The 16,532-nt window shown below is 36.7% G+C and overlaps 1 protein-coding gene across 1 annotated transcript in view; it reads right to left on the minus strand.

The window, feature by feature from the left end:
- Positions 1 to 16,532, minus strand: part of ASPM (assembly factor for spindle microtubules) — an 85,600-nt gene that overhangs the window by 47,202 nt on the left and 21,866 nt on the right. The window contains exons 8-16 of the mRNA XM_007941180.2: positions 13,335 to 13,476; positions 12,624 to 12,754; positions 11,928 to 12,103; positions 8,484 to 8,629; positions 8,307 to 8,392; positions 7,578 to 7,799; positions 5,921 to 6,128; positions 5,678 to 5,820; positions 5,441 to 5,569 (exon numbers count right to left, since the gene is read on the minus strand). Of these exons, the coding sequence (XP_007939371.1) occupies positions 5,441 to 5,569; positions 5,678 to 5,820; positions 5,921 to 6,128; positions 7,578 to 7,799; positions 8,307 to 8,392; positions 8,484 to 8,629; positions 11,928 to 12,103; positions 12,624 to 12,754; positions 13,335 to 13,476 (1,383 nt within the window). The remainder of the gene's footprint in view (positions 1 to 5,440; positions 5,570 to 5,677; positions 5,821 to 5,920; positions 6,129 to 7,577; positions 7,800 to 8,306; positions 8,393 to 8,483; positions 8,630 to 11,927; positions 12,104 to 12,623; positions 12,755 to 13,334; positions 13,477 to 16,532) is intronic.

The following is a 16,532-nucleotide window of genomic DNA, read 5'->3' on the forward strand; positions in this document are numbered from 1 at the left end:
ATTAACACATACTGATTGCATGTTTGGTCAATTTCAGACTGCAGAAGTTGATAAAAATCTTCAATTTCCTCATCTTTGGCTTTGGTGGTTGGTGTATAAATTTGAGTAACAGTTGTATTAACTGGTCTTCCTTGTAGGTGTACGGATATTATCCTATCACTGGCAGCACTGTACTTCAGGACAGATCTTGAAACATCCTTTGTGATGATGAATGTCATGCCATTCATCTTCAAATTGTCATTCCTGGCACAGTAGACCACATGGCTATCTGATTCAAAATGGCCAAAACCAGTCCATTTCAGCTCACTAATGCCTAGGATGTCAATCTTTATGCATTTCATCTCATTTTTGACAACTTCCAATTTTCCTAGATTCATACCTTCATACATTCCACGTTCTGAAACATGAGTCATTCATATATACCCAATAGCAGTCATAGGAACAGATAAGCAGGTACTATTTTATGGCCATGAGGAATGTGAGGCAGAGAGGTCAAGGGACTTATCAGCCCCACAGATAGTAGAGTCAGGATTTGGACTAGGCAGGTTGACTTCAGAGTCTATGCCCTTATTCATTTTGCTGTACTGTTCAAAGCTAGATTTATTACTTCACTTTACCTGAACTGGAAACTAAAATATGAATTATTCTCCCTGGTGGAAAGTGACAACTTATAGTATGTCTTATAATCTTTGAGTCTCTGGTTGGCACAACTGGTTAATGAGCTTGGCTGCTAACTGAAAAGTTGGTGGTTCAACATTACCCAGAGACACCTCAGAAGGCCTAATTTCCAAAAAAAAAATCAGCCATTAAAAATCCTATGAACACAGTTCTACTCTGACACACACAGGGTCACCATTAGTCATAATTAACTCAATAGTAACTGTCAACACACAGAGACTAGCGATAGATAACTAATTATTAATAAAACTCAATCAACTGTTGTTCTAATAAAAAAAAAAGCAATCAATGGACTGAAACAAACACTAAGGAATGGTGAGGGCCATATATTGGAACACTCTTCTGAGTATTGCTGTTATTAAGGTGCTGTCAAGTCATCTCCAACTCATAACAACCCTATGTACAGCAGAATGAAACACTGCCCAGTTGTGTGCCAGCTCTATGATCCCTGCACTCTTCTGTGTAAGACTACACAATTCTAAAAATGGGTTGGAGAATTATGTTAACTTTGTACAATTGTGTACTGTCAGTGTCCCCCTAAAGTCTATGGCCTTTAAAGATACGGAGATCCAAATGAAAAAAATTCCCTAAGTAGCATATATATATATATATATATATATATATACACACATACATATTTATGGCATATATACAAAAAAAACCACTCACTGCCGTCAAGTCGAACCTGACTCATAGCAACCCCTCCTTAGATTCTGAGGTGGTATCACCACAGAAGTAGATTGCCCACCTTCCTTCCGAGGAGTGGCTGGTGGGTTTGAACTGTCAGCCTTCTGGTTAGCAGTCAAATGTCTCAGGTACTATGCTACCAGAACCCTGGCATATACATATTTATACACACACACACACACACATATGCCTTTCAGCAGTATATAGCTTTTTGGGGTCAAGATTTTTAAGGTGCCAGCATATATTTTTGGACACAACAGGTTGAGATTAATTGAAACTTCCATCAATTTATAGATCATCTCAATCTCAAGCAAACTAAAATGGAGCCATTCATTCATGTGGTGTTACTGCTTAGCTGCTAACCCAAAGGTTGGTGGTTTGAACCCACCAACTATACTGTGGGAGAAAGACGTGGCAGTCTGCTTCCCGATAGATTTGCAAACTTATAAACCCAAAGGGGGTAGTTCTACTCTGTCCTACTTTGTCACTATGCACAGGAATCAACTTGCTGGCAATGGGTTTGGTTTAGTTAAGAGAAGCTAAAGATGGAAGGAAGATATATCCAAGGAGGTAAATACATTACAAAAACTAGCAACTATTTGAAAACTTATAAAAGTTGATGGTAAGAGTTCCCATGCCTGGCAGTGAACCCTTTTTATTCTGATTACACGTCATCATTTTTAATACTATATTGTTGCAGAGTCAGTTGGTAACCAATTTATTTTGCCTCAAATATTGGTCAAATAAAAAGATTTAGTTTACTTCTGAGTTTGTGCCCATTTGTGGTCAGGAAGCACTGGAGTATGGAATGGGTCAGGGCTCTTTGGGATTCCAGCTTCACTTATCAGGTCTTTGGCCATTTTCCAGTGTTTCTTTATCACTAGAAAAGTTTGACCCACTCCATTCTGAAGGGATAATTTATAAAAATTAAAATAGCATGAATAGATAATAAAAATACGTATTTATATAAATTAATATTTATAAATCTATGTTTAAACAAAATACAATATATTATATATAAAACAAAAATAGTTATCTCAAGATATTATTTATATACTTGCTAGCTTATACCCTGAAATCTGGGAGAGCCAGAACAATCGCCTTGCTTTTCTGGGTCTCACAAGTTTTTTGCCCCTGACAAGGTGTAGTCTTGTCATTTTTCTATCACTCTCTATTCCTCCACCACCCACTGCCATTGAGTCAGATCTGACTCATACCGACCCCTATTTGGGTTTCCAAGGCAGTATCACTACGGAAGTAGATTGCCCAACCTTCCTTCCGAGGAGTGGCTGGTGGGTTTGAACCACCAGCCTTCTGGTTAGCAGTCAAATGCCTTAGGCACTACACCACCAGAGCTCCCTCACTCTCTATTAGTGAAAGATATTTGAGTTTTCCTTCTCTGATAAGTTTCCACCTTACACAGGTTCTAGCTTTCACAGTTTTTTACTATATTTCTACTATAACATGTAGGGAATCTCTTGTTTAATGTTCCAAATACAAAATGAAAAGGTGTAATTGGATGTTAGTATCACTGTATATTCCTGTCGAAAGGAGAAAAGCAGTGGTCATATTGGATCAATGAAGTTTAACCATGGATACATACACCTCTTTTAATCTGGCCCTTCAAAAAATAGGGACATTCCTATTTGTTAGGCCATAGAAATAAATCTAGAAAAGAGATCTCATTAATAAAAAGCTACAAAATTTATGCAGTTAATATCTGACTAATATGTAAGGCTATCTTGAACAGAAAATAAAGCACATTTTATTACCAAAATCAAAACAAAACAAACCTGCACTTCTGATTGCTATTTGGAATTCTAAATCTCTCACCCCCTTCCATATAAAAAGAATGGCTGATATAATATGGGGACCAGCCAAGAGAGCATCTTCACTGAAAACTTTCTTAAAACAGTTATCCTAGACGTTTTGTTTTCAGCAGTACAGTGTTATCCTCTTATGGACTGGTGGGCAAGGAGACAGATCTTGAGAAGGTAAGAGACAAGACAGGACACAGAGAACGTACAGTAGCAGAGAAGACCACTTGTGAAAATATGTAAAACATCATTATTTTTCAAATATGACTGTAGTGACCTTGAGTGGGGCAGGTGCAAATTATTTCAATTATTATTTCCAAGTATTATATAGAATAAGAGAATACAGATTATATTTAAGAGCTGTCAAAATCAGCTGTTTTACACAGCTACAAAGAACTTTATCATAAATGTGTTGTAATTCAAAACTGAGGAGCAATATCAGGGGAACACTATTTCCAAAATATCTGTGAAAAATTGTATAAAGGGTAGATGTTTGTTTTATTTTGTGTGATTTTTATTTTTCCAAACAAATTAATATTAAAACAAACAAATCAACCTGTTGCCCAATTCTGACTTATAGGAACCCTACAGATATATAACTAACCTGGCGGTTCAAACCCACCAGCCACTCCTCGGAAGGAAGGTTGGGCAATCCTACTTCCGTAGTGATACTGCCTCGGAAACCCAAGGAGGGGTCACTATGAGTCGGGTTTGACTCGACGGCACATAACAACAACAATTAGTGGAGTGGGCAGAGAGATAAAAGAACTAAAATAGTTTTTCAACTTGATCAAGGACACCAACTTTCAGTTTATTAAAATCCAAAACATTTTTGAAGAATTCAAGAGATAGAAAGTTAGTTTGCACTAACACAAACTTTCATACCATTGAGGTCACAAAGGGAAACGATAAATAACATCCCTATTCCTGTGTCTAGATCTTAAACATTTTGAGAATAAAACAATGAAAAATGAAATACCACTTTTACAGCTAATAAAGAATAAGTTTAAAGACAGTGTTATGACAGACAACATGAGGTTGCACATTGAACCTCCAAATTAGATACTTGGTACCCAGTCCCAAGCAGCACTAGTTAAGGGCAACAATCAATGAGCACAGCATGAAAACACAATGCAGAACTCCTACTCTCTGAAGCAGATTAGGTTTCAAGAGGAAGAAGTCAAGTATCCTTATAATTTTTCACAAATCTACAGAGCAGATAAGTTATCCCACTTGTTGGAGCAGAGAAAGTGAAGGGTAGATATAGTGCACTGAATTACTTGATAAGGCTTTTCTAGCCACAGTCTTTATAACTCCCACCAGATTACTGAGTGGGACCATGCAAATAAGGTGTGTAGAACTCTGATGTTGGGATTAGTTAGTTTTGTCACTCTGCTAGGCTTAAATTGAGCCTTCCTAGAGGCAGAAAGGGGGATCTCACTGCCATAAAGAGAGAAGAGCTGGAAGCAAAGTACAGCGAGTCCTAGGACCCAAGATCCATTAGACCTCCTTGGCTGAGAGATGCCTGGCTGAGAAAGAGAGATGCCCTGCTGAGAGACAGTGACAGTGGAGCCAAAAGGCAGGAGATGGAGTGGCAGGCTTTCTGGTCCACTAAGTGAGAAAGCTGTGTGCCCCTGGGCAGAGCTAGAGGAGCCTGATAACATTTGCCCAAGCAGGGCAAAGGCCAGGCCAAGAAGCCAAGGGCCAGAGAGGCATGCCTGAGGGCTTAGCAAAGGGGAGACTATCCTGATTGAACAATTGTATCCTGAGTGTGTTCCGGAACCTGAATTGTAACCTGCTACTTCCCTAGTAAATCCCATAATTGTGAGTACTGTCTGTGAGTTCTTTGTGGCCATTGCAATGAATACTGAACCCAGCAGAGAAATAGTGCCATGGGAAGGATGGTTGGTGTCAGAATTGGTAAAAAGGCTGGGGGGTGGTGGCATGTTTGCCCTCATGAGAATAAGCTCTGGGCTGCTGATGGTGGCTGTTTCCCCCTAGGTGGATCAGAGGTCAGAAGATACCAACTCCATGCCCTTTAGCAGTAGACAGAGGCTGGAAAATATGTACTGATTAAAGGAACTATTAGGAGCTAGGGAAAGTATCTCTACATAAGTCCAACCCAAACAACACACACCATTATTAAATTTACCTCAGTAACTTCATCTGTCAGTGAAATGTAAAAAGCATAAAGATCAACTAACTGGCATTTTACAAAGTATAATTCACAATATAGTGTTTTCATTTTTTAGGAGTACCTGATGGCGTTTTAGATCAGTTTTTAGTTTATATTTTCTCCAAGTTGTTTGTATAAGTCGAGCAGCTCTTATTTCTTTACGAAGATCCAAAAGTCTTGCACAAAGAAATGACAAAAAGGTAATAACCACCTAAGAGAAAACACAGATGAAAACAGAGGAGCAAGAGAGAACACACAACTTAATTATCCTATCGTCTTTGGAGACAATACTTGTTTTAAAAAAGCTCCTTTCACTTACCTTTTCGTCTGGAATTGTATTTGACATATCTGAATGATGAATCATGGCAGGTATTCCACCAAGGTCTCTAACTGCAGAGCTAATCAACTGAAAATTTTTCTTTTCATTTTCTAGGAGCTCTTTGTATAGCTCTGAAGTATTTTCTACTATGCAAGTGAGAAAAGAGAAATTAGACTGCTCTAGCCAAAACTTAAACATAGTAAAGGAAATTTTTGAAAAGTGAATCAACAAAAAAAGACTAACCATGATCAAATTCTTTAGGAGACATGTCCAGAAAACTAGCATCAGATTCAGAGGATGAATTCAACACCACTGAACCAGTTTGTGTGCATTCCACAGTTTGAGTAGTACGCTGAAATATAGCCTCACAAGGCACATAGCAAGGATGGTAGTGGTGAATCAAGTAACATAACACACGGCCATCTGAGAAAGACACTGTAAAATTCTCCACCTAATTGGAAAAACCAAAGAAATAATTAGCTGCATTTAGATACTAATACAAATGCTAATGGTTTTATAAGGGGCTCTGGTGGCATGGTGCCTAAAGCATTTGACTATTAACCAGAAGGCTGGTGGCTCAAACCCACCAGCTGCTCCACAGAAGATGGGGCAATCTACTTCCATAAAGATTTGCCACCTTGAAAACCCAGAGGGGGTCACTATAAGTCAGATTCAACTCAATGGCAAACTTGGTTTTTGGTTTAATGGTTTCATAAGTCCAGCATTTTTTTTTTGATAGCTAAAAAATAGCAGTACCTACCATACTACTATATTCACAGTCAAATCCACAATTATAAAATACTGACCACTCCCAAAGTGGAATTTGAGTAAAATATCTTCTTTGGCTCTCTAGTACTTAGTTAAAATATAGATTGTCCATATATTTGCCAACTTTTCTACTAACAATACTTGTTTGAAGTATAATTTATCATACTTAGCTAAATGCACTATCACTGTTCCTGTTTTATATTCCTTACCAGACACATCCATGTGTGTCAGGGAAATTGTGTGTGTGTGTGTGTGTGTGTGCTTTTTTCATTTAAAGGTACATCTCATGCAGAAATAGTGTCAACATAAAAAATTATATAGAAAAATCTTACATTTTTTTTCTCCTCACACTACCTAGTGGTAAAGGAGCTATGCTGGTGCAGATTCCAAAGATCAATGGCTCAGCCCACCACTGCTCCATGTGAGAAAGATGAGACAGTCTGCTTCTGTAAAAATTTATAGCCTTAGAAACCTTATGAGGCAGTTCCATTCCTAAGGGTCCCTATGAGTTGGAATTAACTCAGTGGCAGAGGGTTTGGTTTTTTAGTTTCTACCTAGTGGTAAAGTTGTTTCTCTGTCATCCTTTTCTGCAATAGTAGATTTATCTGCATTTACCTTTATAATAAGGGTATGATCCTTGGTGTCCCTGCTGTATGCACATGCCTATTAGACTCCCCCATCTAGGGTATTTTATCTTTTTCTTTCTAGTGATATCTAAGGAGCTCTGATGCCATAGTGCCTAAGGCATGTGACTGCTAACCAGAAGGCTGGTGGTTCAAACCCACCAGGCACTCCTCAGAAGGAAGGCTGGGTAATCTATTTCCGCAGTGATATCGCCTGGGATACCCAAGGAGGGGTCGCTATGAGTCGGATCTGACTCGACAGCAGTGCATTTGGTTTGGTTTGGTTAGTGATACATAAAATTACAGTGCATCATACAACTGATGACAACTTAAGTCAGATGAAATACAGTACATGAGTAACAATACACTAACTCATTTGAGGAAAAGTTTGTTTAACTAAAAACTAAATTATTTACAAAATAAAAGAAAAGGTTGTACACTAAGTTTAATTGACTTTAACCAAAATTTATTTAAAGACACTGGGTTAAAACAAAAACAAAGAAACTTACTTTCTTATTATAGAAGGCACAAACAGCATTTACCCAATCCATCAATAGTTTTATGCTTTCACTATACTGTTCAAAGGAACCACTATTCCTTTTGTCTTTTTTCTTATTAACCATACTATCAGAATGGCACGATAGTGCAGACAGTGCTGTCTTTGTACTCTGAGCTTGTTTTAGAAAGTCAATTTCTTCCTTTAACTGATCTAAATTAAGGGAAATATCCACCTGAAACACAAAAGGATAAACACGTTCACATTTTTAACCCAATGAAATTAAAGTAACTGTCTTTTATTTATATAAACTGTAGAACTTAATATAACCTAATCAGAAATTTTAAAGAGCTAAGAAAACATACTGCTCAAAATGCATATAAAGTTTAGCACCAAAAATTTACACTTTTAAAAGACAAAAATAGTCTACATTGAAGTGATGTAATGTGTAGTAAAGAACATGGGATTTGGGGCCACACAAGCCTGGCCCCATATAGCTCCACTTCTTATCAACAATGTAACTAACCTCCAGCTTGTTTCCTCACCTGCAAAGCAGAAATAACTACCTACCTTATAGGAGTGATATGACTATTAAGTCAGAATATACATAAAGCCCTTACCCCAATTCCCGGGACAGAATAAACACTAGTAAGTGATAGCTCTTACTGTTAGTCTTTATTTAAATTGCCTTTATAAATTAATATTTAAATTTTACAAAAAGTCTAAAATGTACAAAATGTACCTGAAAAGCAAATGCTATTTTCCAAAGCAATGCAAGAGTTTTTTCTCTGTGCCTATCTACAATATCCTTAGATAGGATTGTGTTTCCTGCAAATGAAAAGACAGTCCATTAACATAATACATATACATATCATTACTCAGCAAAGACAGAAATGTTTTATTTCCTCTCAGTTTTTACCATGTTCATCAATTAGTTGAATTCCTCGGGATTTAAGAATTTCAAAAACAAGGTCAACATTGTGAATCTTTTGAAGACGGCTTATTGCAGGAATCCTGAGTTTCTTTGAGAGATTCCAGTTCTGTGTGAGAAGTTCCATGGTTCGCCTAGCAGTAAAGGAATTTTGAGATGAAACTGTAAATATACATGGAAAATGAACTTCCTTTCAATATAGTGACTAGCCAAATAATTCCCACGAGGCTTTCAGATCAAAAAGACTTCAAAAAAATTCCTCAGTGCACTATTTTTAGGCAAATAATGCAAGCATCACAGAGGTCTTTGCAAACCATGCAACCCCCTCTGCACATTAGCTTCCTGTGTGCATGATGTGTGTGTGCATTATTTACATGGGCACACTATACGCAAAAAAAAAATAAATAAAAAATAGCACTCTATACTGTTGTTCCACAGTTAGCATATAAGACTTACTTCTCAATTTAAGTCTGGGATTGGGAAGAGGTCTTTCAATATGTGATAAAATATGGGATATTTATGCACAAATGTACATGTGAACAAAATAACAGGGTTCTGCAGAGAAAGGAAAAGGGAGGAAGGAAGAGAAATAGGAAGAATGGGAAAAGGAAAATGTTATTTATTGAGGGCACTATATGATATTTATTGAAGAGATATTATGTTCTACACATCAAGCAAGTACTTTCTATTCTTATTTTAGTCCTCATAGCAATTATCACAAATCAGGTGTTGTTATCTCACTTTGTGCGGATGATAAAACCAAGGCCCAGAGAAGTTAAGTAAACTGCTCATGATCACATAGCTAGTAATGACAGAACTAAGACTTAAAACCCAGTTTTAACAATTTCTAAAGCCATTCTCTTATACCTATACCAAATTACTGTAGAAATATTTGAATGTCTATCTAAAAAAAGACATAGGCACCACGGTTCAAATTGAAATTCCTAATATCTAAATCACTAGTGCTTTTTCCACTAGACAATAATTTCTATTTCCCAGAAAAAAACAAGCCCCAACTGATTATTGAACATAGCTAAAGGCTTGCAAATGTTTTATAGAACCACAGTTTCTAAAGGTTACAAAGCTACTTAAGATCAATCTAGGCCAATTAACCAATTTATATATCAACCATTTTTGCAACAGTAAACTGGACCCAGCAACAATGGAAATGGTATTAGTGAATTAACCATTACCAAGTACTGAATAACTTCAAAGACCAATAAAATAGTCATTTTGCTGACACTGCACAGAATAGAAATATGGCATGCAAGATCAAGTCTCTATACTAAAAGTTCCTAACCAACTACATAGCATCAACATCCTGCCTAGCTAAATACTCAGTAATACCTGTAAAGGCATAAAAACGTGTTTCTTTGTGGAAAAGTGACACTAAACATAAATAACCAATAACTGTCCCTTCTATAAAGCAGAAAAAGTCTAAAGACATGAATTCCTTTTGGCCAGAAAATAGATTTGGTAACTTGGATTCCTGAAATGAACAAACTAACAAATATAAAAATAAAATATAAAACATTTTCAGCAACAATTCTAGCCTCTATGAAAATTGCTCAAGTGTGAGAAAGCTACAGTAAAAGTTGAAAAGCCTATTAACTTCTTATAAAAAATATGATTAGGAAAGAAAAGAACGAAATGTTCATGGAAATTTAATTTAGAAGGAAACAAGGGACGTGTTTTTGTTTTTGAAATACTGGGGTCTAGGAATCTCTTCCTAATAAATGTCAAAGATTTCCTCCACTCCAGCCAAGTTGTCCTCTGACCTCTGCTTGAACCTTCTAACACTGGGAACTGGTGTCTTCCTAAGCATAGGTCTGCACACTACCAAGTTTTTACATGGAACCAACACTCCTCTCTGAAACTTTCCTCTGTTGTTCATGCATGGTGCTTCCGCTTAGTAATAAATTATTTAATCACCTTTTAACACAATACAGCCCTTCAAATATCTAAAGACATTTATGTCCCAATTTTCTCTGCTATGCTTCAGGCTAAGTATTCATGGTTCCTTCACTGCCTCCCAAGAGACATGGATTTAAGGTTCTTAGTTTACACCCTAAAGATTTCTCTACTTTAAACAAGGAAGTTAAAAAGTATATCCCAAGTAACTTCATTCATGTTACATTTTTAGCCAATTTGAAATTTAGAATGTAGCGACTCCTCCTTGGGTTTCCAAGGCAGTATCACTATGAAACAGATTCCCCAATCTTCCTTTCCAGGAGTGGCTGGTGGGTTTGAACTGCCAGCCTTCTGGTTAGCAGTCAAATGCCTTGGGCACTATGCTACCAGAGCTCCTACAATATGCTGGCCATAACACCAGTAATTTAAAATCTGACAAGAATGTGCCCAAATAGGAAAAGGATTCATGATACATTTCATGAAGGCTATTATCTCTGTATCCCATATCTCAAATCTTAACTTTTTGTTTTGAGGCTTACCATTTGTGAAATCTTTAAAGAAATCTTTTTCCTTAACTCTAAAAGTGTTTCCTTAATAAAGATGAAACATATATTAGTAGCACTGATGTTACTAATTTAGATACTACAGACAGGTCAACCTGAGCACCAGCTCAAACGTCATTCCCTCCAATGGTTGTTGTTGTTGTTATGTGCCATTGAGTCGGACCCGACTCATAGTGACTCCTCCCTGGGTTTCCGAGGCGGTATCACTACAGAAGTAGGTTGCCCAACCTTCCTTTCGAGGAATGGCTGGTGGGTTTGAACCACCAGCCTTCTGGTTAGCAGTCAAGTGTCTTAGGAACTATGCTACCAGAGCTCCCTCCAATGGAGGGATTAGTAATTCCTTCATTCGTTCTAGTGCCAGTTTTGAATGTTCCACTTTGTTACTGAGGACATATTGTATGATTTGAAGTTAGAAATCCTGAATTAATGCTACAATTCCACTGTATAAAACTTGGATAAGTCATTCTGTCTTTTCCTTTTATTGTTTCTCATATGCGAAACAAGGTTAATACTATTAAAATCAGTTTGAAATGATAGGGCACTCATGAAACCACTGTAGACATAGTGTATTTCAATGTTTCATATTTTATTTAGTTCCATGCTTTCCCCAACTCTTCTTCAGGGACATCAGTACTTCCTACCCATGGACCCTAGTCACATAACAGCAAAGATGAAAACCAACCAAACCAAACTCACTGCTTTTCGGTCGATTCCAACTCATAGCGACCCTTCCTTGGGTTTCTAAGGTGGTATCTCTATGGAAGTAGATTAAATTTCTGGGCCCAAAACTGACACAACATTTTGCTGAAAATGTTGGTGAAATCTCACATTTTTAACCCTAAATTTATTCCATTATGAGAAAGAACAAACTAACAAACTATAAAAATATAGAAAAAAATGTTTACCTGAAAATGTTAGTCTATTCATTAAACAATATAATTCTATTTGTTATACTTACACAAGACGCACCCCACAGTGCAAGTCTACAGCAAGACTTGTAACAGCAAAATCAAATTCATCAAATGGTGTCTGAACATGGCTAACAGGTAATCCCAAAAAGCTAAGGTGACGAGACAGGTCGCCTTCACCACTTAGGAAATCTCGGGAAAAAGCCAGAAGAACTTCTTTACTAGCCTATAGAAATCAAATTGTAGGTATTATATTCCAATATTGTAATTCTGTTTATAATAAAACAAATGCTTCAAATCATTCTGTGTACACAGAAATTAAATAAAATTAATGGTACTATGAAAAGATTATAAGTCTCATCACATGGCAATAATGCAAATTTCATATTTCCAATTTAACATCTAAAAAAATTGCTCAAAATTAATAATACATTCTAAAAATTAGTATTAGCTTGATAATATATGACATTAAAATTAGGAAAGAAATTTCCCAAGAATTAAGTTCTGAGAAGCAAAGTTTAGTTCATTCTCAAGTCAAAATTTAGAGTAAGGATAATATATGCTGGTGAAATGCCAACTCACACAAGTCAGGCACAGTTAGAGCCACTGAAGAGAATCACTAGGCAGGCATTCCTATTCTACTCCAGTGTACTGTTCTTCAGGGATTTTATGTTTTCTAAAGACAAACTATACAATAAAAGGAAGTGAAAATCTTAAATATGAAATATAAAATGTAAGAACTATACCTTGAATTCAGCATCTTTACAGAAGAGACAAGGATCGTGATCAATAAGTCTGGAGATTTTAGCATAATCAAGGAAACAGACCAACAACAATAGCTTTTTCAATGTAAACTTAGACAAAGCTTCTTCATGACCTTAAATAAAAAATACAGAAACATAACAACTTAATCTATGAAATACAAGTTTCCTTTAAAATAACAATAATATTTGCATGCTGATAATAAAAAAATATAGTCACAAGCACAAATAAAACTATGTGCCTCTTAGTGTTTTCAACACAAGAATCCATTTAAAGCTCATAATAACTATGGGGTTAAGTATGGTTAGCACTTCCATTTCACAGAGAAAACAGAGGCACAGAGACATTAAGAGACTTAGTTGATATCATCCAACAAATATTTAGTGAGTATGTATTATATTTAAGCCCCATCTAGGTACTGGATATACAGCAGCAAATTGATTAAATTAAGATAACTACCTTCATGGGGAAGGCAAACAAGTGGGGAGTAGGGAGTGGCAAGAGACAACACACTGGTAGAAATAATAACAAATAGTGATAGAAGAAATGATAGAGGAAAATGGGGATAAAGAAAGAGAGAACAATTTACATAGGCTTTTTCTGAGAAGGTAAAATTTAAATTTAAATTGGGAAGAGTGAGAAGAGGCCATTTATGCATAGTGTGGCAAGAAAATAGTGGAGGTGAAAAAATTTACCATCTCTGTAGAGATGAGGAACAGTGGGGTGTCTATATTCAGCTGCTATATCAGGATTCCAAAGCAAGCGATTCAGAATAAACATAGCCAATCCCATGATATCACTATTGTCTTCCAGAGATATGAGTTCCCCAAAAACTGTCTAGAAAGAAATTAAAGCAAAAATCAGGACTGTGGTATTTCTAACAAGCAGAGGAACATGACTGGGAAAAGGCAAACAGGCAGTGCTCTTCAAAGGCACTGGTGATGTTCTATTTCCTAAACAGTATGGGAGTGACATGGATATTGGCTTAATAAACTGTTTAACCTGTACATTCACACATCATGAAATCTTCAAGATTCAAAAAATACCTTTAAATTGTTAAAAAGCAATGATGTCACTTTGAGGACTATAGTATGTCTGACTCGAGCCATGGTATTTTCAATCAACTCATATGTATGCGAAAGCTGGACAATGAATAAAGAAGATGGAAAAGGAACTGATGCATTTGAATTACAGTGTTGGTGAAGAATATTGAATATACTACAGATTGCCAGAAAAACTAACAAATCTGTCTTGGAAGTACAGCTGGAATGCTCCTCGGAAGCAAGATTGGCAAGACTTCATTCATGTACTTTGGTCATGTTTTTAGGGAGCTCTGGTAGCATAGTGGCTAAGACACTTGCCTGCTAACCAGACGGCTGGCGGTTCAAACCCACCAGCCACTCCTCGGAAGGAAGGTTGGGCAATCCTACTTCCGTAGTGATACTGCCTCGGAAACCCAAGGAGGGGTCGCTATGAGTCGGGGCCGACTCGACGGCACATAACAACAACAACAACAGTCTCTAGAGAAGGACAACTGAGAATCAGCAAAAAAGAAGACGACCCCCAATGGCACGGACTAACACAGTATCTGCAACAATGGTTCCAAACCTAGCAACAACTATGAGGATGACCCAAGATCAGATGGTATTTTGTTCTGTTGAGCATAGATAGGATCACTATGAGTTGAAATTGACTTGATGGCACCTAACAACAACATACAACATATTTCACAATGAAAAACCTCAAAAGATCAGGACTAAAGCAAATTGCTAAAAATCATTTGACAAGCAATATTTACTTTTAAATTTTTAACCTTTAAGTTAAAGAATTATCATATATAAGCATATTCTTCAAATTTAATTATAATTGTTCTACTAAGTATATCGTGAAGATAAAACAGAAATCTAAATATTCAAGGTTTTCTAATAGTTTCTAAGTGGATAATAATTTGGAAAGTTCAGTTCTGTTTATAATCAACAATTGAAATATGAAATTAGTTTTATATCAATGTTTAGTCTGAATAATTTAAAAAAATAATTAGGAAAAACTGAAAACATTAAACTATATGCTGTAACCTTATAGTGAGAACATATAGATATAAAAGGTTGGGAAAATATTAATATATCTACCAAAATAGAGAAATTTGAATTTTTTGGCCTTTGAAGCTTTCTTAAAATCTTCAAAGACTATGCCCATTTACTGAATGCTATGATGTGGAAACACTAGTATGGAGATGAGGGAGAATGCTTATTGCTCACAATTATTTAGTCTTTCCTTCCCTGTAAGAAGGTTATATATCCCCACCACCTGCCATAGACTTGCTGTGTCTTTTTTGGGAGGATAACACATTCTTGTCACATGTGAGCTTCACTAGAAGATGTACTTTGGCCAATGTATTTGGGCAGAAGTGATGCACACTGTATCTAAGCAGAAGTTTTAAAAGGCATTACAACTCTCTGTACAATTCTCTTGATTTCTATCTGGGCCAAAAGAAAGGTATGTTCAAAACTAAGAGAGTGGGTTCTCTTTCAACTGAAGATAATTACTAGATATGTGAAGCACAGCCAGTAGGCACATAATTTTTCTGGATAATGAAAAGGAAAAAGCACCAGAATTAGACTAGGAAATCCTAGCATTATCAAGCTGTGTAACTACAGTAAGACCATTATTTGTTCTCTCTGGGCCTCAATTTCTTGATATCTAAACAAATATTAGGAGCTCTGATAGAGTAGTGCCTAAGGCATTTGACTGCTAACCAGAAGGCTGGTGGGTTCAAACTCACCAGCCACTCCTTGGAAGGAAGACTGGGCAATCTATTTCCGTAGAGATACCGCCTTGGAAACCAAGAAGGGGTCACTATCAGTCGGCATTGACTCGATGGCAGTTAAGTTTGGTTTGTTTGGCTTAAACAAATATTTATTATTGCAAAGATTCTCCTGTTCTAAAATCTGAAATAAGCTAAAATGATGAGTGTGATATCCCACATGAGGAAGGTAAAACCAACCAAACCACTGCCATCGATCGAGTTGATTCCAACTTATAGCGTCCCCCTCTGGGTTTCTGAGGTGGTAAATTTTTAAAGAAGTAGATTGCCCAGTCTTACTTCCGCATAATGGCTGGTAGGTTTCAACCACCAAACTACTGGTTAGCAGCCAGATGCGTTAGTCACTGTGCTATCAGATCTTCTTGAGGAAAGTAAGGAGCCTAGAAAAACACTATAAAAGTGAAAGGAAATAGACATACATTTTTTTTTATAAAAGCACATTTCTAATTTATATTAGTTTTAATTTGATATTCTAGATATTATTGGGCCATGCACCATGTGAATAAATCAAATCTCCATGATGTTTTTATGAGCAGTATATCATCAAAATAGTTAAAGTTGGGCTTTGGTATCAGACTAGTTCAAATATTGACCAATTATTGGCATTTGGTGAGTCATTTAACATCTAAATTTCCATTCTGTTAGTGAAACAGAAATAATAATATATATCTCACTGGGTTTTGTCAAGGTTCAAATTAGAAAAAGTATTTAAAACAGCCTTGTTATTGTTGTTGTTATGTGCCATCAAGTAGGACCCGACTCAGAGTGACTCCTCTATGGGTTTCTGAGGTGGTATCATTACAGAAGTAGATTGCCCAACCTTTCTTCTGAGGAGTGACTGGTGGGTTTGAACTCTCGGTCTTCTGGTTAGCAGTCAAATGCCTTAGGCACTACGCTACCAGAGCTCCCTTAAAACAGCCTAGTCCCTATCATTTGTAAGTGCTCAAACATGTTGTTGTTGTTGTTATGTGCTGTCGAGTCAAACCCGACTCATAGCGACCCCTCCTTGGGTTTCCGAGGCAGTATCACTACAGAAGTAGATTGCCCAACCTTCCTTCCGAGGAGTGGC

The sequence above is a fragment of the Orycteropus afer genome, unplaced genomic scaffold (assembly GCF_000298275.1).
Source record: "Orycteropus afer afer isolate SDZICR_OR568_19922 unplaced genomic scaffold, OryAfe1.0 scaffold00075, whole genome shotgun sequence".
NCBI lineage: Eukaryota > Metazoa > Chordata > Mammalia > Tubulidentata > Orycteropodidae > Orycteropus > Orycteropus afer.